This window comes from Grus americana, chromosome 29 (assembly GCF_028858705.1).
Source record: "Grus americana isolate bGruAme1 chromosome 29, bGruAme1.mat, whole genome shotgun sequence".
NCBI lineage: Eukaryota > Metazoa > Chordata > Aves > Gruiformes > Gruidae > Grus > Grus americana.
Genome location: NC_072880.1, coordinates 625,668 through 649,241, shown reverse-complemented (window position 1 = coordinate 649,241; position 23,574 = coordinate 625,668). Strand labels below are relative to the sequence as shown.

Here is a 23,574-nt window from a genome sequence, read left to right as displayed (position 1 = left end):
GAGTTGCATTTACAGGCAATTTTACATCCAAGGAGCTCTTGGACCGTTTGTGCTACTGTGCCATGCTGGGAGTTTGTTTTCTTATGTCTGCTACATCCCCCAGCTCTTCTTAGAGTTGTTATTCTCTGGGCTCTTCAAGAATGTGCATTTCTCTGGGTGGCAGTAGGCCCCTAAACTTGTTTCTGAAGGCATTTAGAAACTGCTTGTGTCCAGAGGAAAATAACTTGCACTCGTACAGGCACTTTGCAGCTTGGCCTTGCCAAGACCCTGCTCCCGAGGACGATGTCTGTCTCCAAACCTCACCTGGCTGCCGGGCCGCTAGAGCTCTCCACCAACCTGATGCTGGTGGTAGCTCCCACTGAACTGGCGGCTGCTGCCTAACGCTCGCTTGCCTTTCCTTCTCCCCAGGTGTATCTGTGACATCCAGTAATACAGGAGTGCCGGACATCTCGGGCTCTGTCTACTCCAAAACTCAGGTTAGTGTCTGGTGTGTGCACTCCAGGAAGGTGCTGCTTTGCTGGGGAGTGGAAGCCCAACTCTGAGACGGCCTCCCTGGGCAATGAGGTCTCTTCCCCTTGGAGCAGCCAGCCAGGGAGAAGGGAAATGCTCAGTCTTTCCCAACTTAGAGCAATTTCAAGCCCAGAAGGAGCCATGGGCAGAGGCTCTGTTCTCTGCACTGCACGGTGACTGCCAGGCCCATGATTTGTAGAGGTGGGAAGGGGCACGCTGCCAGGGCCAGGGGATCGCCTCCCGTCTCCCATCCCTTACTCCGCTGTTGGCATCTCCTCCTCAGCAATCCTTCGAGAAGCAGGGATTTCACACTGGAACCCCGGCAGCCTCCTTCAACCTGCCTTCGGCGCTGGGCAGCGGTGGCCCCATCAACCCTGCGACGGCAGCGGCGTACCCCCCCACCCCTTTCATGCACATCCTGACCCCGCATCAGCAGCCCCACTCGCAGATCCTCCATCACCACCTGCAGCAGGACGGGCAGGTAAGCGACCCCCCTGGCCCCCCCGGCCCTTGCTGGGGTATCTCTTAGGGTTCTTGCTCTCCCCCCGGCCCCCCCCTTCCCTCCCTCCCTCATGCCCTGCGGCGGACACATGTGGACACGCGGTGACACGCACACGCTCACACTTGCACATACACAGAGGGCCGATAAGAGGATGAGGTGAGGAAGGCCCGGGGTGCGCTCCGCTGGGGGGTACTCGGCATGGCCCCCATTGCTGCTGGGCTGTACCAGGTACGGTCGCGTAGTGCCCCTTCACACAGACATGCCTGGTACGCCCTGACCTCCCCCTTCCTCGGAGTGGCGGCTCCGAAGCGATTACTCCCGCTTCCGAAGCAGCGAAGGGGTTTCTCGCCACAGCCACGACCCTGCCATAGCTTTCAGGTCTAACCGTGGATTTCTATTGTCATAGTTTGTCCCTTTATTTTACATATCCTGGTACTGCAACAGCTTCCATATTTGCAGATGATACTGTGCTGCCAACGCCAGCAGGAAGACCAGGTAATGAACCTCTCTGATAATGCATTGCACTTGCCCTGGGGTCTCCCCCCGCCCCTAAGGACCCCCAGGCTCACGTAGTCCCTCCCTTCTCCCCCCGTGGCCCCGCCAGGTGAGGAGAGAGGCCCTCAGTCAGTATGTGCACACACACACACCTGCGCGTGCAGACACACACACCCCTCGCTCGACCCCTTCCCCTCCTTTCCCCCCTCCCTACCCACGCGGCGGAGCTGCCGGGGCCCTTCGCTGCCTGCGGTCCTGGCGTGGTGCTGGTCTGGAGGAAGGCGCAGAGCGGAGGGAGGGTCCTGTGGCCGCTGGGGCGGCAGACGGCATGGTATGAGGGCTACCAACTGGCTGCTTGGTGCAGGAGGCCGCCCGTGCCGTGGCACCGGTAGCCCCAGGGAGCTTTGTGCTGTGCCGAGGCAGGTCAGTGAGCGCTGAGGAGCTGTAGCCTGCAGCACCCGCAGTCCGCAGGCTGGAGCCATCCTGCGGGGACGGCGGTGCCCATGGTTGAGCCGCCCGAGGCACGCCAGCATCGCCCTGCAGAGCAGACCAGGGTTGGGACCCCGGAGATGGCGACGCCAGTTCCCCCACGATAACCGCCCGCTTCTCCTTCTTGCCCCCTTCCTGCAGAGCGGCTCCGGGCAGCGCAGCCAAGGCAGCTCCATCCCCCAGAAATCCCAGGCCAACAAGTCTGCCTACAACAGCTACAGCTGGGGCGCCAACTGAGGCGGGGGCCGCCCTCGCCCACCACTTGCTTCTGGAATAGAATCCCACCGAACCCGAGGCCGAAGGATCCCAGGGAGGAGAGCGCCCTGCCGCGGGGCAGCGCCCGGGCCCCGCAGCCCCAGGCAGGGCAGGGCGGGCTGGCTGGCAGGCGGCTCTGTGTTGTCTGTCTTCAGCCACCTTTCCTGTTGTATGTAATATAGAATTTGTATTTTTTCTTTTTTTTTTTCCCCCCTTTTTTTTTTTCTCCTCCTCCTCCTCCTCTCTCTGCATTCAGATTCTGAACTGTTTGCCGTAGGGGCCTTTTTTGGTTTTTACTCCTTTCTCCCCTCTCCCCCCACCTCCTGCTGCCCCAGAACCTCTCGGATCCAAAGGAGTGGAAGCTGCGAGTCGCCTACAGCAAACCCCCTTATTATTAGGAATAAGAACAGTAATTGATATGAACAGCATTGTAAGATGAATTAGTTGAAGTGTTTTTTTTGTACCGTGTTCTAAATTTAATGGATAAATGTGTCTTGTATATAAAAACAAAAACCCCACGCCGTCCTGTAGTTCTCTCATTTCCTCGCCCGCCCTCCGCTGCTCTCTGCCACCAGCCCAGAGGAGCCTCGGAGGGCACCCCCCGTTTTATGTTCTCCATCCGTGCCCCCTCCCTCCCCGCAGGCCCCGAACGCAGGTCCTGCCCCCTCCCCCCTTGCACGCTGTAAGTATCTTTTGCTTTTGGGTTGGTTTTTTTGTTGGTTTTTTTTTTTTCTATGCAGTCCAGATCTTGTATTTTTCAGTTCAAACTGGTCACTTCAACTGAAGCCCCTGTGCGGGTGATTTACTAAAGAGAATAAAGATCACAAAGTGATGTGTGTATTTTTTAATAGCTACCTTCTCAGCCTGGTTCCGTATTTTTGGTGCAGGGGGCGGGAGACCCAGGGCAAGGGGGGAAGCGGTTTGCCCCCCTCCAGCCTTCCCCAGCTTCTTTTTTTTTTTTTTTTTGACCCCCTTTTGTGGATTTTTCCTCTTCCCGGCTGTGGTACTGGGCACCAGGATCCTAGCACAGGGCCAGGTCACTTGCCTTTTCCCTGTCCCTTCTCTGGGTCAGGGACCCCCACCCTCCAGTTCTCTGTACACAGCTGCTCCCCCTGTTCTGGGTGCTCCCTCTGAGGTTTGGGGGTGCCCTCCTTGCCTCGGGAAAGGGCTAGCTGTCAGAGTGGGGGGTCCCCAGCCTCGGGGAGGGCAGCAGGAAGCCACGGGTGCCCCGGCAGCGGGTGCTGGCCCTGTGCTCCCCATCGCCCTCCTCGAGCCCCAGAGCTGCTGCCGGAGGGCGGCCGAGCTGCAAGGTAAGCGGGGGTCGAGGGCTTGGGGGGTCCCTGCTGCCTCCAGCCCTGCTCTGGGGGCCCGGTGGAAGAATGGGGGAGGGTCGTGGGATGGCGCTCAGCTGGGGGCACCGGGGGGGGGGGCTGCCGGACCCCTGGGTGGTGCAGGATAGAGCACCCATCGGGGTGCTGTGCAGGGACCCCCCCCCGGCCTCCTCCGTGAGACCCCTTGGAGCGCGGCCGGCCCAGCACGACTGCGGCGTCCCCCAGCTGCCCTGCCCCACCGTCTACGGCTTTCGGAGGCCGCCGGCCCGGGCAGCTCCCGGCCCCGAGGGGGGACCCCCCCCTCACCCCGGGACACGGCTCCGCCCTCGGGGCTGCCAGCAGTGCCAGGGACCGCCGCTCCCGGGCGGCCTCGGGAGCTGGACGGACGAGCCCGGGGCCGGTGGGCGATGTGGGCCGGAGCCCGCTGGCTCCCGGGGGTCCCGAGGACCGCTCGGGCCTGGCGGCCGAGGCGAGAGGCCCCAGAGCCGCCCCGGGCCTGCGGCGGCCGGACGGAAAGGCTCCAGCCTACGGAAAGCCTTTGGCGGGGATCTGCGAGGTGGGACACGGCCCCGGGGCCGGACCAGGGCGGGGCGGGCGCCCGAACTGCCCGCGGGGATCCGCCTTCACTCCAGGCCGCGCCCGTTCGGCCGCGGCGCCTCGCGACACCGGCGGCGCTTTGCGGCGCTGCGCGCGACCCGGCGCTTTACGGCAGCGCGACCCCGGGTGCTCGGGGGGCGGCGGCGCTCGGAGCGCGATGAGCTTTTACGACGCGTTTCGCGGCTTCTTCGGGTTCCCGGGGCGACGCAGGTACTGGGGCCCCGGCCCCCCCCGAGTCGGTCCCCCCCGGGTGCCCCCCCGTGTCCCTTCCCCCCCGGGTTCCCCTTCCCCCCTCAGCCCCGTATGGCCCCGCGGGTCCCGGCCCGGTCCCCGGTTGTCCTCTGGCCGCCGGTTGCCCCGGGCTCGGGGGTCTCTCAGCGCCGTGGTCCCACAGGCCCCGGGACCCGCTCATCGGCGGCTCGGCGTGGAACGAAGAGGAGGAGGAGGAGGAGGAGGATGACGGCCCGTCCCTGGCGCAGCCCCCCCAGGACTTCGCTTTCGGCTTCAGCCCCGGCGGGTCCCGCGGCGCCTTCCAGGATCTGTTCCGGGATGTGGGCGAATTCCTGGGCTTCTTCGGGGGGGCCTGGGCCGGGCCCCCGCAGCCCTTCGGTGGGCATGGGAAGTGGCCGCCCCCGCCGGGGGCTCCGGGGGGCCGATACGGAGCCCCTGGGGCGGCCCGGTCTCACCCGCCCCCCCTTTTGCTCCCCAGAGCCCCCCGTGCCCGGCCCCAGTGAGGGGCAGCCGCTGCGGGACTCCATGCTGAAGCACCCAGACAGCCCCGCTCCCAGCGCGTCCCTGGGGGACCCCGAGCGCGCCAGTGACCCGGCCCGGCCCTGGAGACCCTTCCTGGGGGTGAGCGAGGGCTCTGCCTCACACGGGCTCAGCTGCGGCGGCCATCGGAGTCTGCTGTCGCTATCACATTTTGCCTCCCCCTCACTGGTGGCTTTGCCTTTTGCAGCTGGAAGACGTTCGCCCGGCTCCTCCTGGCCTCAAGGAAGACCAAGGTGGGTGCCAGGAGCGGGACCGCGAGGTCTCTGCCTTCCCTGCTCCGCCTGCCTGCGCTGCTGCAGCCGTCGGGACACGTCCCCACGCTGCTGTCACCGTCTCGTATCTGCCCCACAGACCTGGACTCCCAGGTCTCCTCCGCTGGGTTGGGGACCATCCTGAGACCGGACGAGCCCGAGTCCCACTCTTACTTCCAGAGCATCTCCGTCACCAAAGTGACTCTCCCTGATGGGGTGAGTGTCCCCCGTGGGCGCAGCGATGGGCTGTGGGTGACCTGGGGACGCTGTTCCTGGCACGAGGAGCAGAGCCTGGGGTGGCGGTGTCTCTCAGGGCTCGGTGCTCTGCACAGGCGGTGGAGGAGCGCCGGACCGTGCAGGACAGCCAGGGCCGCCAGGAGACAACGGTGACCCGACGGAGGGGTGACCAGGCCTTCATCACCACCACCAAAGAGGACGGGCAGAGCAAGGACTACCGGGAGGAGGTGGTCAACATGGATGACCGTGAGTGGGGTGCTGAGGAGGGTAAGGGGAGCGGGCCAGGTCCTCTCTGAGCACGCTCTCCCTGCTCTCCCAGGGGAGCTGGCGCAGTTTGCGGGCACGTGGCCACGGCAAGACGAGCTCTACGCTCCCAACCTGAGTGACCCCTCATCCGTGCTGGGCAGCTTCTTCCGACGCTGGTTCTCGAGCTGGTAGCTGTGCTCACCCCCCCAGCTGAGCACCCCGTATGTGTGATGGGGGCAGGGTGGGGGAACCCCAGGGCCGTGGGGAAGGACGCCAGCTTGGGAGCTGGGCCTGCTGACTTCATCCAGGGCGGGCTCTGGGCAGCAGCCTCTTCTCACCACCTTGTTTTTGTTGCAGATGGGTCAAATCCTGCTGGGAGCTGATGCCTGGGCTGGGGGCTCCCTGCCTTCTGGGGTGCTGCGGAGCTGCAGGGACCCCCGCGGGGGCCGAGCGTGTGTGCGTGCATGCGTGTGTACAGAGCAATAAAGTCTATTTATGCTAACAGCGACCTGCCAGGCTCTTTCAGGCTGGAACCTCCCCGATTCAGAGGCAGGGACCCGCACGGCTGCCAGGACGGCTCTGGGGGGCTGCCCCACAGGTGCAGGCAGCTGCCAGGCCCCTCGGCCCTGGCCCTGTGCCTGCGCTGCTCCCTGCCCACCTCCCTCTCCCGTTTCCTGCCTGCCTGGCTCTGTGCAAACCTTCCCTGGGCTGCTCTCGAGGGCCCATCCCGGGAGCCTTTCCAAGGCCTCTTCATTAGCGCTGCCTGTGGTTGCGGCTTGGGCAGGGATCTGGCAGGGAAAAGGGGGGGCTCCCCGGAGGGGAATCGCCCGTCCCAACTCACCTGAGCGGGGTCTCGGTTCCCCGCAGCCACTTGGGGATCCTCGGGGGCTCCTGCCAGGTCTGGCCCTACCAGGGGACACTGTCGTCACCAGGCACCGCTGTCCCCAGCCCCAGGTGGGACTCTGGTCCCTGCCAGGCGTCTCCCCGCGGTGTGGCCCTGATTGGTTTAAAGTCTGCGTGTTATCACCCACCCCAGCCCCGGGGATCATAAAATCGTGCTGGGACGGAGACACGAACGCTGCTGTTGCCGCTGCCCGTTCCCAGCCGGCCCCATGGGCACCGCTTCCTTCTTGAAGAGCGCCCAGGCTCTGCTCCGCATTCGGAACCAGCTGGTGCGGGAGTGCCTGGCTGAGCTGCTGGCCGTCTTTGTGCTCATTGTGAGTGGGGCGTGTGGGTGGGCTGGGGCTGACTGCGGGATGGTGGCAGGTGCCAGGGGTCCCAGGGGCTCCTCTGCCCGTCCGTTGCCGGCGGTAGTGGGGTCTGGGGCTGCGCCATGCCTGCCGAGGGACTTGGTGCTGCCCGGCCTCCTGCTTGGACCCTGCTCCCACGGTTGTGGTATGGCCTCCGCCGCGGCATCTGCAGTGCAGTAAGGGCGCAGGCGCTGCCATGTGGCACCGGAGGGAGTGGCACTGGGCAGCGCGTGCCTTGACGCCTCCCACCTTGGAGCAGACAAAGTTTGGGGCTCTGGAGCCGTGCTTTGGGTTGCATCCCACAACAGTGAACGGTGATGCTACAGCCACGCTTGCAGCACCCCTTCCCCACCATCTCCCCAGGGAAGCAGATTACTTAATTGCTAATAATTTGTTTACCTTGCCGTCAAAACCACAAGCGAGACCGGTAACTTGCCTGTCCCCATCCGGTGCCCAAAGCTGGAGCCCAGGGGATGGAGGAGCCAAACCGTGGAGGCAGCGCAGGCAGAGGCACGGGAGCAGCCCTCGCCTCGCTGCCCTGGGATCGGCGCTAATGCTGCCAGTAGCTGCAGCACGATGGGGCAGTGGCCCCTGGGGAGCTGAGGGGGGGGCTCAGCGAGGGGTTGAGGGGGCCACGGTGGAGCCATGTCCCCTCTTCTCCAGCTGATCACCTTGAGCGGCTCGGCACAGATGGTCACCAGCTCCAGTACAAAGGGGAACGTCCTCACCGCCTACCTGGCGGGCGCCCTGGCTGTCATGGTGGCTATCCACACGGCAGGGGGAGTCTCTGGTGAGGCAGGGGAGGGGGTCCCAGCTCCTGCCACCCCCCAGCTCCATATCCCGTGGTCCCTCTACTCCCAGCCCCTCTCCCCACCCTGTTGCAGGGGCCCACCTGAACCCGGCATTCTCCCTCGCCATGTGCCTGCTGGAGCAGTTTCCCTGGTGGAAGTTTCCCATCTTTGTGGCCGTGCAGACCTTGGGAGCTTTCGTGTCCGCTGGAGCCGTCTACGCCCTCTACTACGGTACGGGGAGGCGGATGGGCGCCTGGCAGGGGAAGACCCCAGCTGTGCCAGCATAGCCGAGCTCCTGGACCGGCTCTGCCTCCGCTCTGCAGACGCTATCTGGCACTACAGCAATGGGACCCTTGCCGCCTCCGGCCCCCGGGAAACCGCCTCCATCTTTGCTACCTACCCCGCTGACTACCTCTCCCTCTCCAATGGCTTCTTGGACCAGGTGGGTGCTGGTGTCAGCTCCCCCCCCCAGACAGCTCCAGCTGTGCAGATCCCTGTGGCGCTGAGCTGCTGTGCCGGCCCTACAGGTGATGGGCACAGCGCTGCTGATTGTGGGCATCCTGGCCATCCTGGACACCCGCAACAAGGCGGTCCCCAAGGGCCTGGAGCCGGTGGCCGTGGCCCTGCTGGTGTTCTCCATCGAGGTCTCCATGGGTTCCAACTGCGGCTGCCCCATGAACCCTGCACGGGATTTTGGACCCCGGCTCTTCACCTTCGTGGCGGGTTGGGGCGTGGAGGTCTTCAGGTGGGTAGAGAGAAGGGGGCGAGGTAGGGGGTGGCAGGGGTCACCCCTTGCCTACTGTGCCCCGTCCTCAGCAGGGGCAATGGGTGGTGGTGGGTGCCAGTGGTGGCACCGCTGCTGGGGGCCACTGTGGGCTCAGCCCTTTACCAGCTCCTCGTGGCTTTCCACCACCCGGCGGAGGAGGGTGACCCACCGGCCGAGCAGAACTCCGTGGTCCTTGACAACGTCGCCGTGCCCCCAGACGCCAAGACGTCACCTGGGGAGAAGGACACCAGGGGGATGCTGCCCCAGAAGAAGTGACGCCAGGGACCCTGCCGCCATCCCGCATGGGTGGCGCGGTCCTCGCCGCCGTCCCAGTCACGCCATTAAACGAGCCCTGGGGTCCTTGGGGTGTCTTGTGTCTGGACATGGGGACAGCAGCGGCGCGGGGGGGGCACAGGAGGAGGCAGCGTCCCCCGGGGAGGGGGGGGGCAGAGCCGGCCAGGCCTGGCTGTGGGGGCCCTGCCCTGAGGAGCGTGTTCCGCTGGGGGGGGGGGGCTGCGCCTTGGGACCCCCCGGGCTGCCCTGCTGCCCAGGACCCCCGCGGTTGTGCTCTGGGACCCCCGAGGCTGCCCCCCCCCGGGACCCCCCGCTGCCGCCCCTTCCCCCCGGGGCAGCGTTCGGTCGCTCCCGGTCGCCGCCCCCCCCCCCGCCCCCCCATCACTTCCGCCGCCGACCGGCACCGCCGCGGCCATGGGGCGCTGAGGCGGCGGCAGCGGCGCGGCAGCGGGAGCGGGGCCGCAGCGGCCCCGGCACCGGCCCGGCCCCGGCCCCGGCCGCCCGCCCGCTACCCATGGGCTGCGGGGCCGCGGGCCATGGAGCGGTGCGCGGCCCGCCGGGCCCCAGGTGAGCCGGGCGGGGCAGGGTCCCGGTAGGCCCCGGTGGGCCCCGGTGCGGCCGTTGCCCCGGCAACGCGGCGGGGCGGGGCGGGAGGGCCCGGGCCGGGGCACCGGCAGCGCGACATGAAGCCGCCGGGGCGCGCCGCGGCCCCGCAGCCGTGACGGTGCCCCGGGAGATGCCCGGGAAGTGGCCGCGGGTCCGCGCCCCCGGCGGGGCGGGTGGGTGCGGGGCGGCCGGGCCTGCGGCGGGGCCGGGCAGGGGCCGGGGATGCCGCGCCGGAGGGGTCTGGGGGTGCAGGACCCGGGGGTGCAGGACCCGAGGGGTCTGGGGGTGCAGGGTCTGGGGGTGCAGATATCCAGGGCTGGGACTGCAAAGAAGTAAGGCAGGAGAACTGGGGGTGCAGCTAAGCAGGGCTGGGGGTCTGGGGGTGCAGGGCTGAGGGTCTGGGGGTGCAGATAAGCAGTGCTGGAGGGTCTGCGGGTGAAGAAGAGGGCTGAGGGTCTGGGGGTGCAGGAGTGTGGGTCCTGGTGTTGGGGGAGCACAGGGCCACTTGACACGGCAGGGGGTTTCCCTGTTCCCCTGGGGGTCTGCGGCTCCTGGGCTTGCTTTTGGGGTGCAGGGGAGCAGGGCTGGCCAGCTGTGGGGTGCAGAGCGGAGGTCTGGGGCGCAGGGGCGTGAGGCTGATGAGGTACGTTGTGTTGCAGAGGAGGAGAGGCGGGTGCGAGCCAACGCGCGGGAGTACAACGAGAAGTTCCAGTACGCGGTGAGTGGGGTGGCCGAGCCCTGTCCCTGGGGCCTCGTCCCACGGCTCCGGCAGGTTTGGAGAGCCAGAGCCTGCGTCACCCTCTGGGTCAGCGAAGGGGGGGATTACGGCTAAAAATAGATGTTTGTCCCTGAGAAAATTGTGCTGATGAGCCATAAACACCAATGGAGCACTGGGGCGGGGGTGGCCTGTCTGGAGGGGGACACGGTGCGCTCCCATTGTGGGGGGTGCAGCCCCCCCATCCTCTGCCAGGGCCTGACCCCCCCCCCCAGCTCTGCCTGGTCCCTGTGGGGTTTTGTGTCTGGCTCATGAAGAGCTTCCGGAGCTGCCGGCGGGAGGAGCACTGCTCACCTTGGCCTCCCCCTCCAAGCTGGAGGATATTTCTGGCTGCTCCAGGCCAAGCCCTGCCCCGGCCTCGCCTGGGGGGGAGAGCAGAGGGTCTGGGTTGGGCTGACCCTTGAGGGGGCCCGGTGCTGCCACCCAGATGCTCTGGATGCTGCTGCCGGAGGAGTCCCTGAGGGCTGGCTGGTGACCAAGGTGAAGGAATCAGCTTCTCGGGGAAGCTGTCATGGAGTTAGAGCAGGGGCAAGAGCCGGAGGTCTGGGTTGCTGTCCAGAGCTCCCAAATTAGGGGTGCAGTGAGCTGCAGCCCTGCCCCCAGAGCGATGCTGGGGAATCACGGGGCCTCAGCAACTCGTGAACGCCCTTCTTGCCCCATCCGTCCCCAGAGCAACTGCATCAAGACCTCCAAGTACAACATCGTCACCTTCCTGCCTGTCAACCTCTTCGAGCAGTTCCAGGAAGTGGCCAACACCTATTTCCTCTTCCTCCTCATCCTGCAGGTGAGTGCTGGGGGACCCGGGGAGGCAGATGCCCCCTCCCCACACACGCTGTCCTTCCCTGGCTGGGCAGCCGGGAGGGCGCAGGGCACGTCCCGCCCCTGGGAAGCAGGGGGTTTGGCACCCTCGAGCAGGGGTAGCATGGGCCTGGGGCTGGCCTGGTCCCCTGTAACTCCCACTCCCTGTCCCCAGCTGATCCCGCAGATCTCTTCGCTCTCCTGGTTCACCACCATCGTGCCTTTGGTTCTTGTCTTAACCATCACAGCTGTCAAAGATGCCACCGACGACTATGTGAGTGGTCCCCCACACACCCCTCACTGGGCATGGGGACTTGGGGCTGGGGCTGTGACCCTGGTGTGGGTGTGCGGTGCCCGGCACCGTGGCATTTTCAGGGGGAGGGAAGCAGGACCCCGTCCCCAGAGGGGCTGATGCTGCTGTCTCTTCCCCTGCACACCCAGTTCCGCCATAAAAGTGACAACCAGGTGAACAACCGGCAGTCTCAGGTGCTGATCAGCGGAGTGTGAGTGTCGCGGGGATGGGGCAGCCAGGGAGGGGGCGCGGGGGCCTGCGGGACATGGCACGGGGCTGCAGGCAGGGGCAGAGCGCAGTGGGTCAGGGGAGAAGCAATGCTGCCAGCTCCCACCTAACTCCACTCTGCTGTCCCTCTGCAGCCTCCGGCAGGAGCAGTGGATGAATGTCCGTGTCGGAGACATCATCAAGTTGGAGAACAACCAGTTTGTGGCGGTGAGTGTGGCCCCAAGACGAGCACGGTCCCGACCGGGCGGCACAGGGACAGCAGCACGGCATGGTGCTGCGCCTGCTCTGCCTTTGTGCTCCTCCATCACCTCCTGGGGTGGAGACATCAGAGGCTTTTCCAGCCTGGAAGTTGCATTTCAGTTGTAGTGTTTGAGCTGTGTTTGAGCTCTGGGGATTTGGCTGATGGGAGCCCTTCAGGTGACGGTGGCCAGGCCAGGGTGGTGGCAGTGCCCTGCTAAGGACGTGTGGCTCCAGAGACCCCGCTGGCCCCTGTCATCTGAGGGCCAGGAGCTTCCTTGGGGGAGGCACAGGGGAGCCCCAGTGTCAGCGCAACCCTTCACGTGTCTCTCCCGGCAGGCTGACCTCCTCCTCCTCTCCAGCAGCGAACCCCATGGGTTGTGCTACATAGAGACCGCGGAGCTGGATGGGTAGGTAGCCCCTGCTCACCTCGGGCAGGGGAAGTCGAGAGGTAGGAGTGAGAACGGGCTGCAGGCAGGGCAGGAGCTGCTGGGGACCTGAAACCGGGGAGCATCTGTGAAGGCCCTCCCTGTCGCTAATCCCGCACGTGGTACCTCCTTGCCTGCAGAGAGACCAACATGAAGGTGCGGCAGGCCATCCCTGTCACCTCGGAGCTGGGTGACACCGGCAAGCTGGCTCAGTTTGACGGTGAGTGCCTGCAACCGGTCCTCTGCAATGGGGCAGCCCTTGGGTTTCCTCCTCCATCACCTGGCGCAGGTTTACCCTGGAGGGACCGGGACCATCCACACCGCGTTGTGGTTCTGTGGCTTGAAGCAGATCTCTGGGGCACTGGGGACGGTGCTGGGAGCACTGGGATGGAGCTGCCCACCTGGAGAAGGTGTGTTACAGCTGAGCCATCCCCTGCACCCAGGCGAGGTGATTTGTGAACCCCCCAACAACAAGCTGGACAAGTTTGGCGGGACGCTGTACTGGAAGGAGAACAAGTACCCCCTGAGCAACCAGAACATGCTGCTGCGGGGCTGTGTCCTGCGCAACACCGAGTGGTGCTTTGGCCTCGTCATCTTTGCAGGTGGGCTGGGACAGCTGCCGTCACTGCGTGGCGCGGAGGGGAGAGGCCCCGCTGATGCCCTTCCCTCTCCCCAGGGCCCGACACGAAACTGATGCAGAACAGTGGCCGGACCAAGTTCAAACGGACGAGCATCGATCGGCTGATGAACACGCTGGTGCTCTGGGTACGCGGAAGGCAGATCCCAGGGAGCCCTGGCTCTGGCCCGCTTGGGGCTCTGATGTCCCGTCCTGTTCCCAGATCTTCGGGTTCCTGGTGTGCATGGGGGTGATCCTGGCCATCGGCAATGCCATCTGGGAGCATGAGGTGGGCGTCTGCTTCCAGATCTACCTGCCCTGGGACGAGGGAGTGCACAGTGCCTTCTTCTCCGGCTTCCTCTCCTTCTGGTCCTACATCATCATCCTCAACACTGTGGTGCCCATCTCGCTCTACGTGAGGTAGGACGGGGGCTGAGGGGCTGGGCTGGAGGCGTGCGAGGGGCAGGCACCAGGAATTAGGGGTGCCCTCTGGGGAGGGGAGACGGGGATGGAGACCCACGGGCAGAGCTGTGTGCGTGAGGTGGGCGCGGGCTGCTCTCCTGGTGATGGGCCGTGTCTGCCCTCGGGAATCCCCCAAGACCTGAGACCCCACAGGTCCCTCGGGGCCCCCCCGGCTGTGTCTGTCTGGCTGCTCATCTCTCCCTGCCCTGGCTGCATGCTGGTTATTTTGCTCTGCCCTCCTGCAGCTCCCAGGCTCCTGCACTGTCCCCTTCTCTCTCTCTTTTAATTTCTCTCTCTTTTCGTTCCCCAGCATGGGTTCTGTCACCCTTAGCCCCGAGGTAAGAACGTGTCGCCCCCACCCCTTCCACTAGCTCATTGCTGTCTGCCCTGGGGGCTGGGGAGGGGGTTCGGGGCGCGTAGGTGTGTGAGATGCCCGGGGAGCCCCGCGGGCTGCCCCCTCGGTGCCAGGCCCCACGTCCCCAGCCCAGGCTTGGCAGTGGCTGTTGGTAGGAGCGGGCGCGGGCCAGCCCCAGGGAAGGGCACGGGAGCTGGCAAGCAGTACGGGGGGGGACCCTGGGTGCCTGGGTGCCCCAGGCGCTTGGGGGTCTGGGGTGGGCACGTGTGTGCCCGTCACTGGCTCAGCAGAGCGTGCTGCCCTGCCCTGGTGACACCCAGCTGTCCCCCCCTGCAGCGTGGAGGTGATCCGTCTCGGGCACAGCTACTTCATCAACTGGGACAAGAAGATGTACTGTGCCAAGCGCCGGACACCAGCTGAGGCCCGCACCACCACCCTCAATGAGGAGCTGGGGCAGGTGGAGTACATCTTCTCCGACAAGACCGGCACCCTCACCCAGAACATCATGGTCTTCAGCAAGTGCTCCGTGAATGGGCACAGCTACGGTGAGCACCGGGCACCGGGGCTGGGCTGGGTGTACCAGCTCCCCTCCTGCCAGACCCTTTGAGGCGTTCGGGGCAGCTGGGGGACAAAGGGGGCTCAGACGTAGAGTTGTGGGACTGCTGCTGCCCCAGGACAGCAGGGGGGACCTGCTGGTGGGGCAGCAGCATTGGGTCCCTGTCCTGGTTAACGCTGTGCCCCTCACAGGTGACGTGCAGGACGTGCTGGGTCACAAGGCGGAGCTGGGAGAGGTAGGGGTGCCACAGGGCTGTTGTGGGACTGCGCCGCGTGCCGCAGGGCGGTAACCCTATCTCTGCCCCTGCCAGAGGCCAGAGCCAGTTGACTTCTCCTTCAACCCACTGGTGGACCCACGGTTCCAGTTCTGGGACCCCAGCCTGCTGGAAGCCGTCAAGCTGGGAGACCCCCACGTGCACGAGTTCTTCCGCCTGCTCTCGCTCTGCCACACCGTCATGTCCGAGGAGAAGAGTGAAGGTAGGTGCAGAGAGCAGGAGTCGTCCCGGCACGGCCTGGGGCGCGGCGTTGGCTCTGACCCCCCGTGCTGTCCCCAGGGGAGCTGTATTACAAGGCTCAGTCCCCAGATGAGGGAGCGCTGGTCACAGCTGCCAGAAACTTCGGCTTTGTGTTCCGGTCCCGCACGCCCAAGACCATCACGGTGCATGAGCTGGGTCGAGCCATCACCTACCAACTGCTGGCCATCCTGGACTTCAACAACATCCGCAAGCGCATGTCCGTCATCGGTGAGGTCTTGGGCATGGCACAGGGGCTGCGGGGCTGGGGGAGCCACGGTGGGACTGGGGCGTGGGGGCTCAGTGCGGCGTGCTGGGAACCAGCCCCACACGGATGGCGATGTGACTGTGGAGGCGGTGTGGAGTCACGGCTGGGGGCTGGAGTGGGACCTGCTCCTACACCCCTGAGCCAGGCAGCTTGTCCCCTGCTCCCCGCAGTCCGCAGCCCTGAGGGCAAGATCCGTCTGTACTGCAAAGGTGCTGACACCATCCTGCTGGAGCGCCTGCACCCCATCAACCAGGACCTGACCAATGTCACCACCGACCACCTCAACGTGAGCGGGGCAGGGTCCCGCGGGCAGGGCTGGGAAGGGAAGAGGGGCTGCCCAGAAGCTCAGAGCCTGGCTTGTGCCCTTGTCCTGGGGGGGAGATCAGGGTCTGGGGCCACCGTCAGGGTCTGCCTGTGCACCCAGCTCCAGCCGCTTGCAGGAATACGCTGGCGAGGGGCTGCGAACACTGGTGCTGGCCTACAAAGACCTGGAGGAGAGCTACTATGAGGACTGGTCCGAGCGGCTGCACCGAGCTGGCAGTGCCCCCGAGGCCCGTGAGGATCGCCTGGCTCGGCTCTACGACGAGGTGGAGCACGATATGATGGTACGTGGGGCTGGGGGCACCGGGGGGGGCAGGAGGTAGCTGGAGGGGGGGCAGTCCCTGCTGACCTCCTGCTTGTTTGGGTCCCCCAGCTGCTCGGAGCCACGGCCATCGAGGACAAACTGCAGCAGGGGGTCCCCGAAACCATTGCCATCCTGACGCTGGCCAACATCAAGATCTGGGTGCTGACGGGGGACAAGCAGGGTGAGGCATTGCTGGGGTGGGGGTCTGGGCTGGCTGGAGACGAGGACACTCGTGGGCTGGATCCCACCTGCCTGGGGGGCATGGGACAGACGCTCCCCCCCTGAGCTGCCCCTGGCTTAGCCCCTGGTTTCCCGTCCCCAGAAACGGCTGTGAACATCGGCTACTCCTGCAAGATGCTGACAGACGACATGACGGAGGTGTTCGTGGTCACGGGCCACACTGTGCTGGAGGTGCGAGAGGAGCTCAGGTGAGGGTCGGGGGGCAGGGCTGGGCGGAGGAGGTGCGCGGGGGCCGGCATGGGGTACGGCTGTGCACGGGGGAGCTGGGGGATGTGAAAGTGCCCTGAATCGGGGCCCCCTGACCCTTCTCTTTCTCCTCAGGAAAGCCCGGGAGAAGATGATGGATGCGTCGCGCTCCATGGGCAATGGCTTCTCCTACCAGGAGAAACTCTCTTCCTCCAAGCTCACCTCCGTCCTGGAAGCCATCGCGGGCGAATATGCCCTGGTCATCAACGGGCATAGCCTGGTAAGGGACCTGGAAGTGCCAGGCTGGATGGGGCACCGTGCCCGGCTGTGGGCCGTGCCCCCCACTGTCTCCCCGCTCTCCTCGCAGGCCCACGCGCTGGAGGCTGACATGGAGGTGGAATTCCTGGAGACGGCATGTGCCTGCAAGGCCGTCATCTGCTGCCGCGTCACGCCCTTGCAGAAAGCCCAGGTGGTGGAGTTGGTGAAGAAGTACAAGAAGGCTGTGACGCTGGCCATCGGGGATGGGGCCAACGATGTCAGCATGATCAAGAGTAAGTCCTGGGGTCTGGGGAGCCGCAGGAGGGACAGGTTCCCCCTTGCACCGTCCCGGGGCCCATGCCAGCCTCTGTCCTTGCCCCTCTGTGCCCCGCAGGAACGCAGTCCCGCTGGGGAGAGCGGCAGAGCCCTCCTCACTCCACGTGTCTCTTCCCTCCACAGCCGCCCACATCGGGGTGGGCATCAGTGGGCAGGAGGGCATCCAGGCGGTGCTGGCCTCCGACTACTCCTTCTCACAGTTCAAGTTCCTGCAGCGCCTGCTCCTGGTGCACGGGCGCTGGTCCTACCTCCGCATGTGCAAGTTCCTCTGCTATTTCTTCTACAAGAACTTTGCCTTCACCATGGTCCACTTCTGGTTTGGCTTCTTCTGCGGCTTCTCGGCGCAGGTGCGTTGCTGGCTCCTTGCTCGCTCGGAGTTGGGGAGGGTTTTCCCGCGGGACCCCCCCTGCTCAGAAGCATGCCCTGGTCTCCAGGCTCCCTGCGGGGGCCTCATCCTGCACCAGCAGGCACAGCCTGGGATCCCTTTGGAGCGCGGCAGCATGTGGTGGGTACGAGGAGCCCGTTTGGCCAGGGCTGCCACGCAGTAGCGGCAGCACCCCCGCTGCTCGAGGTGGGCACCCATGGGGGGCTGGCGGCGGCTCTCTTGTCCCTGCAGCTGTGGGCGCAGGGGCCAGCGAGGGTACAGGGCAGGCAGGTCTCACGTCCCCCTGAGCACTCCGTTCCATACAGACCGTGTACGATCAATACTTCATCACGCTCTACAACATTGTCTACACGTCGCTGCCTGTGCTCGCCATGGGCGTCTTTGACCAGGTATGGCAGGGGGGCAGTGAGGGGGGGTCCCTGGGTGCCTGAGGAGCTGGCTCGGCTCCCCTGCATGGTCCACCCTGCGGGAGGAAGGGCTGCCTGGGCTGGGCTGTCCTTGTCCCTCCGTGGGTGGCGGTGAAGGCTGGACTGGCCCCAGCAAACGGGCTGTGCCTGCCCGGGGCCGGAGGGAGGTGCCCAGAGTGCCCTGCGCCCCCAGGACGTGCCAGAGCAGCGGAGCATGGAGTACCCCAAACTCTACGAGCCCGGGCAGTTGAACCTGCTCTTCAACAAGCGGGAGTTCTTCATCTGCATCGCCCAGGGCATCTACACCTCTGTCTTCATGTTCTTCATCCCCTATGGCGTTTTTGCTGACGCCACCCGTGACGATGGCGCCCAGCTGGCCGACTACCAGTCGTTTGCCGTCACCGTCGCCACCTCCCTCGTGATTGTCGTCAGCGTGCAGGTAGGGATGCGGCTGCTTAGCCCCAGACCCTCAGCTGTAGCACAACGGGCAGGTGAAGGTTTGGGTCCCCTCCTGTCCCGTGGTCGTGCTCGGAGCACCGCGGCCGTCCCCTGAGCCCTGCCTCCTCCTTCCTCTCCCCACCAGATTGGGCTGGACACAGGCTTCTGGACGGCCATCAATCACTTCTTCATCTGGGGCAGCCTGGCCGCCTACTTCGCCATCCTCTTCGCCATGCACAGCGACGGCCTCTTCCAGATGTTTCCCAACCAGTTCCGCTTTGTGGGTGAGTCCCAGGGGAGCTGAGCAATGCCCCCCACCCCAGCAGGGTGCTGGCCCGGCCAAACCCTGCCTGGACTCGCGCTTCCCGCCCCCAGGTAATGCACAGAACACGCTGGCCCAGCCCACGGTCTGGCTGACCATCGCCCTCACCACCGTGGTCTGCATCATGCCTGTCGTGGCCTTTCGCTTCCTCAAGCTGGACCTAAAACCCGAACTCTCAGACACGGTGAGAGCACGTAGCCGCAGGGGGCGGACGCAGAGTCCTGCGGGCAGTTCTGTGGGTCCCTGACCCTGTCTGTCCCCCCCGGCCCGCGTCCCCAGGTGCGCTACACTCAGCTGGTACGGAAGAAGCAGAAGACCCAGCACCGGTGCATGCGGCGTGTGGGGCGCGTGGGCTCGCGCCGCTCCGGCTACGCCTTCTCCCACCAGGAGGGTTTCGGCGAGCTCATCATGTCAGGCAAGAACATGCGGCTCAGCTCCCTGGCGCTCTCCAGCTTCACCGCCCGCCCCAGCGTTGGCTGGATTGAGACCCTGCGCAAGAAGAAGGGCAGCGACAGCAGCGCCGCCGGCAGCGCCGCCGGCAGCCCCAGCAGCACGGCCGACAAGATGCTCAAGGTGTGAGGCTGGGGGGTGTCACGTCCCCTCCTGTGCAGCCGGGGGGCCCCCCCCCTCACCCTCTTCTCTCACCGTGGCCTGGGGGAAGGGGTCCTGGGGGGGTGGAGCAGAGGCCGTGCGGGCCCAGGTGCTGAGGTTTGGAGGAGCGTGGACTGTCGCAGTGTAACCAAAAAACTACTCTTGTCCCTGGGACGGACGCTGTCCCCAGCAGCCCCCCGGCCACTCCTCTGTCAGTATTCACCTCCACAGAGTGCAAATACCCCATCACACGTGAATGTATCATGCCAGAGCCACCGCCGTGGGCAGGCGTGGGGGTCTGGGGAGGGGCTGTGACAGTGCCCTGCCCCCTCCCTCGCCCCTCACCCATGTGTCTTCTTTTTATATAAAAAAAGGGAAAAAAAGCAAAAAAAGCAAAAAAAACCCACAAAAAACACACACAAAAAAAAAAAGGAAGGAAAACCCCTCCGAGTTTACAGAGCGACTTGTTTCTCTCAGTGTCGGCTGGTTCTGGAGAGAGCAGCGGGGAGCAGGCACCGGGGCCGGGGGGCGAGGGCGATCACCGTCCTCCAGCCCCCCACCTTTGGGTGCCCGGGCGGGGTGCCGGGTGGGAAAGGGGAAGCGTTCCCTGGCTCCTTCCTGCTTTCTGCGGGAAGCAGGGGTGTTTGCACGCCGCCGTGATTCACTCCCACGCTGGGGTCTTGCACAACCCTCGCTCTCCACTTCCTCCCTCCTCCTCCTCCTCCTCGCCAGCTCCGGGGGACCGGACCGTGTCCCAGGGGGTGCATGTGGGCACCGTGTCCCCCCCCAGCAGAGGGTCTCTGGGGGGGTCCCGGGGTCCCGCTCTCCTTGATACCAAAGAGGAAATGGTTCGGCACGGGCTGGAGTCTATTTTTGGGGGTGTTTGGGGATTATTTTGTGTTGGGGGGGGGCGAGGATCAGGGCGTCTAATTTATTACACGTTTCTATATTGCAGAATTGTATCATTTTATGGGTCCACAGAGAAAAAAAAATACCCAAACCCCAGCTTTTTTATAAAAAAAAAAAACCCACAAACTTCTGAGCAGCTTCTGCCGTGTCCTGTGTCCTGCGGGGGGGAGCGGGCACCGGGGGACACCGGGAGTCGCAGGGGGCGGCCGTGACCCGGCATACCCCCCCCATCACCCCCCCTCCACCCCCCACCCCCCCCCGGTGCCGGCCTGGCCCCGCCCCGCCCGGGCGCACGTGCTGCCGCCGCGGAGCCGCCCCGCCTGGGTTTCACAACCGCGGGCACTGGCCGCGCCACCGGCGGCTCCGCCGATGTTTTCCTGCCCGGGAGCGGGTGCATGGCGCGGCCACCGGGGCCGTTGCTCCACGTCGCGCTGCTCCTCATCGCCGCTGCCGCCGCTGCCGGTCCCGGGCCCTGCGGCCCCGCGGGTGAGTGCGACCGGCACCGGGCAGGACGGGCGGGGGGGGGGGAGCGGCGGAAGCCTGCCGGTGGAGCACCCCCCCCACACAAACACACACACCCCACCCGCGGCGGGGCTGCCCCGGGGCTCGGGAGGGGGCTCGGGGATGCCTCTGCCGGTAGCGGGGCCCCGCGGGTCCGGGCCACGGGGAGTGGGGGGGGAACGGTTCCCTGCCCGCCCCGGCGGAGCTTCGCTGAGCCCGGGGTGACGGGCAGGGTACGGGGCACCCCGGGGGGGTGCTGGGGCTGGGGGCTGCCTACTGGGGGCTGGGTGGGTGCTGGGTGCTGCGTGGTGGGTGCTGGGTGCTGTGTACTGGGTGCTGGGTGCGTTCCCGGCAGCAGGAGCCGACGGGAACCAGCAGGTCCGTGCTGGCTGTTGACCTTTGCAGCCAGAGCCGGGAGAGCTGCCCCGGGCGGCCTCCCTGGCCCCAGCCCAGGCCTGGCCCCGTGCCGCCGGCCAGCCCGGCCGCTTAACCCCTCCAGCGCCGGACCCCCGGGACCCCCCCGGCACCCCCAGAGCCAGCCCGCAGCTCTCCTGGAGCCCGGCTCTGCGCTCCCCACGCTGCCCGGCCAGGTCCCACCGCCGGCCGCCCGACTCGCGCCCTGGCCGGGTGCTGCGGTGGCCGGGTGCTGCGGTGGCCATCCCTGCGGCAGGGCCAGGGCATCCTGCGTGCCCGGGGGCCGGTGCCCGGGGCGGTGGGGAATCGTTAGCTCAGCAGGAGCTGCCGCTCGTTCCGGCTCGGTGCCTTCTGCAAATATTGACACGGGGCAGCCTCCGGGCATGGGGAGCAGATGGTGGGGTGCCCCCCTCCTCCAGGGACACCCGCGGGGTCTGGGGTCTCGTCTCCATTGCCTGACCCCCTCTCGTCCCCCCAGGGCTCTCGTGGGACACGGTGGTGAGACGTCCAGGAGCAAACATCACGTTGACCTGCCAGGACGAGGGGCCAGCGAACGTCACCGTGTCCTGGCAGGTGGAGGAGCGGGGGGCGGCGGGGGGCCGCAGCCGGCGGCTGGCAGAGGGCAACGCGCTGCTCCTGCGGCAGCTGCGCTACGAGGACTCGGGGCGCTACAGCTGCTACGTGGGGGGCCGCCCGCTGCGCTCCCTGCGGCTACTGGTGGAAGGTGGGTCTGCGCTGGAGCGGGGGCTTCCCTCGCAGCACCGCCCAGTCCGGCCTGCCCCGTTCCCCAGCACCTCTCTGCCTTCCAGAACCCCCTGAAACTCCTCGGGTCTTCTGCTACCGGCGGAGCCACGACAAAGATGTCCTGTGCGAGTGGCCGCTACGGGCAAAGCCGTCCCCAGGGACGCAGGCGATGCTTTGGGTGAAGCGGAGGTGAGCGCCGTCCTGGCACCTACCACGGCATGGGGTGCAGGGGACTTTACCGTCCCTCCCCGCAGACGCTTTCCCCGGCACCGGCCGCATGCCGCAGCCTCAGCCAAGCCATGTTCCCACAGGTTCACAGCTGAGAACGCCACGGAGCAGCGGTGCCGCTACTTCTCCAAGGCACGGAAATTTGTTTGCCGGGTGAAGGTGCCACCCGGCGCTGACGACACCAAACCCCTCGTGGTGTCCACATGCGTCAACAACGGCGCCGGCGGCTCAGCCGGCGAGGACAGGATCATAACCCTCAGCAGTGTCCGTGAGTGTCGCTCCCCTCTTGCCGGGCACTAGGGCTGGATGAGCGGCGGGCGCGCGGTGCCAGGCCCTGAGCCCCCCCCCTTTCCTGGCAGTGAAGCCCGACCCCCCCCTCAATGTGACGGTGGAGGCACTGGAGAAGGCGCCGCAACGGTTGCGGGTCAACTGGTCCTACCCCTCATCCTGGGACCCCCGCTTCTACTGGCTCCACTTCCAGGTCCGCTACCGCCCTGAGCCTGCCCAGACCTTCACGGAGGTGAGACCCCCCCCTCCCCGGCATGGGGCTGCCCCCTGGCAGGGCTACCCCAGCCCCACGCCGCCCGTGCTCCCCCCCAGGTGGACCAGGTGATGACGACATGGCTGGACATTCATGACGCCTGGCGGGGGATGCGGCACGTGGTGCAGGTGCGGGCGCGGGAGGAGTTTGGCCACGGTGCATGGAGCGAGTGGAGCCGGGAGGCGGTGGGCACCCCCTGGACAGGTAAGAGGGGACCATGTGGCCCTGAGGCCGGGGGCTCAGCCTCAGGGTCCCCCCGCCTCAGGGTCCCCCCCTCACCTTGCAGATCCCAGGGACCTCACCTCTGAAATGGGACCCTTCAGCTCCGAGGTAGGGCATGGCCTCAGCCCCGGGGGGTCGTGACACGCTCCCGGCTGGATCTTGTGTCCCCATGTGGGGGCGAGGGGACACCAGGCCCTATCCCATCACCCCCCCCCGCCCCACCTTCTCTTGCAGTTCCCCATGGACGATGGCAGCTACGGAGTCACGCTGCCCCCCGAGCTCTTTGGGGAAGATGCTGCTAATGGCACTGATGGTGAGGAGGGGTCTCTGGGTTGGCTGCGGGGGGCCAGGACCCCCGGGTTTCTTCTCCCCGCAATGAGCCCGTGTCCCCCCCCCCCTCTGCTGCAGGGGCTGTCGTAGAAGCCAGCGCCCGCTTGGTGGCATCTCCCTATGCCTTCCTGGTGGCCGGGGGGAGCCTGCTCCTGGGCATTGCCCTCTTCATTGCCATCGTGGTGAGGTGAGTGCCCCGGGGGGGAGGAACTGTGGGGGCTCCGCCTGCCCCCCCTGACCTGGACCACTCTCCCCTCCCGCAGGTACAGGCAGACGTGGCGGATGGGCAGGCGGCCGGGCGCCAAGCCGGAGGGCGAGGGGCAGCACGTGCTGGTGCCCCTGGCCCCCCCCAGCCCCCCGCACAGTGAGACTCCCCTGCTCTTCCCCCCCGCGCCCCTGGCCCCCAGGGCTCTCCACATCACCAACTTGGACTATTTCTTCTCAAGGCAGTAGCCGGCGGCTGGATGTGCTGGCAGGCCCCCGCCGCTCAGACGGGGGGTCCCTGGCCCTGGGAGGGGTCCCGGGGTTGGGATGTGACCCTGGGAGCTGCCCCCCCACACACACTTCATCTGGGGGTGCTGAAAGCCCCCGGCCAGGCCCCGTGTCTGGGAGCAGCCTCTGAGGAGGGGGGATCAGCACCGAGCCAAACCAGGGGGGGCTGCCAAGATGGGTCCCAGGACACCAGCTCCAGGCCCGCGGCCAAGCTGGGGTGAGCGGGGTGAAGGCGCTGGAAGCACGGCCGCGCCTGAGCGTGGGAGCAGGGCTGGGCTCTGCCCACGGGGATGGCTTTGGGGGCCCCAGGGGAAGGGCATAGCTCCCCCCCCACCCAGTACCGTGGGTGTCAAGAGGGGGGCTGGCTGGATCAGCCCCATCCCTCTGCCCCAGCCCCTCTGGTGCTTATTTTTAAAGCACGTGGGGGTGGAAATGGGGCAAAACGTGTCTCAAATAAAGGCCTTGGATTTGTAACGGAGTGGGTACTT

General features: G+C 66.2%; 5 protein-coding genes across 23 annotated transcripts in view; all 5 read left to right on the top strand.

Annotated features, from left to right (window-relative positions):
• The window catches only part of UBAP2L (ubiquitin associated protein 2 like), a 31,097-nt gene extending 28,324 nt beyond the window's left edge, over positions 1 to 2,773 (top strand). For 8 of the 14 annotated variants that reach the window (XM_054806150.1, XM_054806144.1, XM_054806143.1 and 5 more), the window contains 4 exons: positions 409 to 476; positions 794 to 991; positions 1,457 to 1,507; positions 2,138 to 2,773. In XM_054806150.1, coding sequence (XP_054662125.1) covers positions 409 to 476; positions 794 to 991; positions 1,457 to 1,507; positions 2,138 to 2,233 — 413 coding nt within the window. In that variant the 3' untranslated portion in view covers positions 2,234 to 2,773. The remainder of the gene's footprint in view (positions 1 to 408; positions 477 to 793; positions 992 to 1,456; positions 1,508 to 2,137) is intronic. The other 6 variants (XM_054806153.1, XM_054806149.1, XM_054806147.1 and 3 more) reach the window with 2 other exon arrangements.
• Positions 2,774 to 3,931: 1,158 nt separating this feature from the next.
• On the top strand, positions 3,932 to 6,186 carry HAX1 (HCLS1 associated protein X-1). 2 transcript variants are annotated; one of them, XM_054806262.1, is made up of 8 exons: positions 3,932 to 4,138; positions 4,574 to 4,788; positions 4,889 to 5,031; positions 5,138 to 5,183; positions 5,302 to 5,417; positions 5,534 to 5,684; positions 5,758 to 5,905; positions 6,042 to 6,186. In XM_054806262.1, the coding sequence occupies exons 1-7, from the start codon at positions 3,990 to 3,992 to the stop codon at positions 5,874 to 5,876; spliced, it is 939 nt and encodes a 312-aa protein (XP_054662237.1). In that variant the 5' UTR covers positions 3,932 to 3,989; the 3' UTR covers positions 5,877 to 5,905; positions 6,042 to 6,186. The 2 variants fall into 2 exon arrangements, with proteins under 2 accessions (XP_054662237.1, XP_054662238.1); XM_054806263.1 differs by lacking the exon at positions 3,932 to 4,138 and adding an exon at positions 4,259 to 4,389.
• Positions 6,187 to 6,796: 610 nt separating this feature from the next.
• On the top strand, positions 6,797 to 8,767 carry AQP10 (aquaporin 10). Its single transcript, XM_054806277.1, has 6 exons — positions 6,797 to 6,901; positions 7,598 to 7,724; positions 7,819 to 7,956; positions 8,049 to 8,167; positions 8,253 to 8,470; positions 8,542 to 8,767. The coding sequence occupies exons 1-6, from the start codon at positions 6,797 to 6,799 to the stop codon at positions 8,765 to 8,767; spliced, it is 933 nt and encodes a 310-aa protein (XP_054662252.1).
• A 421-nt stretch (positions 8,768 to 9,188) lies between these two features.
• ATP8B2 (ATPase phospholipid transporting 8B2) lies at positions 9,189 to 19,800 on the top strand. 5 transcript variants are annotated; one of them, XM_054806520.1, is made up of 27 exons: positions 9,189 to 9,352; positions 10,051 to 10,109; positions 10,837 to 10,950; positions 11,140 to 11,238; positions 11,406 to 11,467; positions 11,619 to 11,691; positions 12,061 to 12,131; positions 12,290 to 12,369; positions 12,593 to 12,751; positions 12,826 to 12,914; positions 12,989 to 13,185; positions 13,919 to 14,127; positions 14,330 to 14,373; positions 14,449 to 14,614; positions 14,692 to 14,880; positions 15,088 to 15,203; positions 15,358 to 15,522; positions 15,612 to 15,723; positions 15,865 to 15,970; positions 16,104 to 16,248; positions 16,336 to 16,519; positions 16,686 to 16,909; positions 17,253 to 17,336; positions 17,548 to 17,793; positions 17,938 to 18,076; positions 18,168 to 18,298; positions 18,394 to 19,800. In XM_054806520.1, exons 1-27 carry the CDS (start codon positions 9,322 to 9,324, stop codon positions 18,691 to 18,693), a joined length of 3,594 nt encoding a protein of 1,197 aa, XP_054662495.1. In that variant the 5' UTR covers positions 9,189 to 9,321; the 3' UTR covers positions 18,694 to 19,800. The 5 variants fall into 5 exon arrangements, with proteins under 5 accessions (XP_054662495.1, XP_054662496.1, XP_054662493.1 ...); XM_054806521.1 differs by lacking the exon at positions 9,189 to 9,352 and adding an exon at positions 9,459 to 9,564 and having other exon boundaries at positions 17,728 to 17,793; XM_054806518.1 differs by lacking the exon at positions 9,189 to 9,352 and adding an exon at positions 9,459 to 9,564.
• Positions 19,801 to 19,915: 115 nt separating this feature from the next.
• Positions 19,916 to 23,560, top strand: IL6R (interleukin 6 receptor). The gene is made up of 10 exons (XM_054806524.1): positions 19,916 to 20,100; positions 21,008 to 21,253; positions 21,339 to 21,462; positions 21,585 to 21,769; positions 21,861 to 22,021; positions 22,102 to 22,246; positions 22,329 to 22,372; positions 22,499 to 22,577; positions 22,673 to 22,781; positions 22,858 to 23,560. The coding sequence occupies exons 1-10, from the start codon at positions 20,010 to 20,012 to the stop codon at positions 23,045 to 23,047; spliced, it is 1,374 nt and encodes a 457-aa protein (XP_054662499.1). The 5' UTR covers positions 19,916 to 20,009; the 3' UTR covers positions 23,048 to 23,560.
• Positions 23,561 to 23,574: the final 14 nt, after the last annotated feature.

Excerpts from the sequence above, each read along its gene's own strand:
- HAX1 (XM_054806262.1), top strand. The coding sequence starts at position 3,990 with ATGTGGGCCGGAGCCCGCTGGCTCCCGGGGGTCCCGAGGACCGCTCGG. Across the intron at positions 5,184-5,301 it reads TGGCCTCAAGGAAGACCAAG|ACCTGGACTCCCAGGTCTCC; the intron begins GTGGGTGCCAGG and ends TCTGCCCCACAG. Across the intron at positions 5,418-5,533 it reads AAGTGACTCTCCCTGATGGG|GCGGTGGAGGAGCGCCGGAC; the intron begins GTGAGTGTCCCC and ends TGCTCTGCACAG.
- AQP10 (XM_054806277.1), top strand. The coding sequence starts at position 6,797 with ATGGGCACCGCTTCCTTCTTGAAGAGCGCCCAGGCTCTGCTCCGCATT. Across the intron at positions 7,957-8,048 it reads CGTCTACGCCCTCTACTACG|ACGCTATCTGGCACTACAGC; the intron begins GTACGGGGAGGC and ends TCCGCTCTGCAG. Across the intron at positions 8,168-8,252 it reads CCAATGGCTTCTTGGACCAG|GTGATGGGCACAGCGCTGCT; the intron begins GTGGGTGCTGGT and ends CCGGCCCTACAG.
- ATP8B2 (XM_054806518.1), top strand. The coding sequence starts at position 9,522 with ATGCCCGGGAAGTGGCCGCGGGTCCGCGCCCCCGGCGGGGCGG. Across the intron at positions 14,881-15,087 it reads CAAGCGCATGTCCGTCATCG|TCCGCAGCCCTGAGGGCAAG; the intron begins GTGAGGTCTTGG and ends TGCTCCCCGCAG. Across the intron at positions 15,724-15,864 it reads GCTGACGGGGGACAAGCAGG|AAACGGCTGTGAACATCGGC; the intron begins GTGAGGCATTGC and ends TCCCGTCCCCAG.
- IL6R (XM_054806524.1), top strand. The coding sequence starts at position 20,010 with ATGGCGCGGCCACCGGGGCCGTTGCTCCACGTCGCGCTGCTCCTCATC. Across the intron at positions 20,101-21,007 it reads CGGGCCCTGCGGCCCCGCGG|GGCTCTCGTGGGACACGGTG; the intron begins GTGAGTGCGACC and ends TCGTCCCCCCAG. Across the intron at positions 22,578-22,672 it reads TGCTGCTAATGGCACTGATG|GGGCTGTCGTAGAAGCCAGC; the intron begins GTGAGGAGGGGT and ends CCTCTGCTGCAG.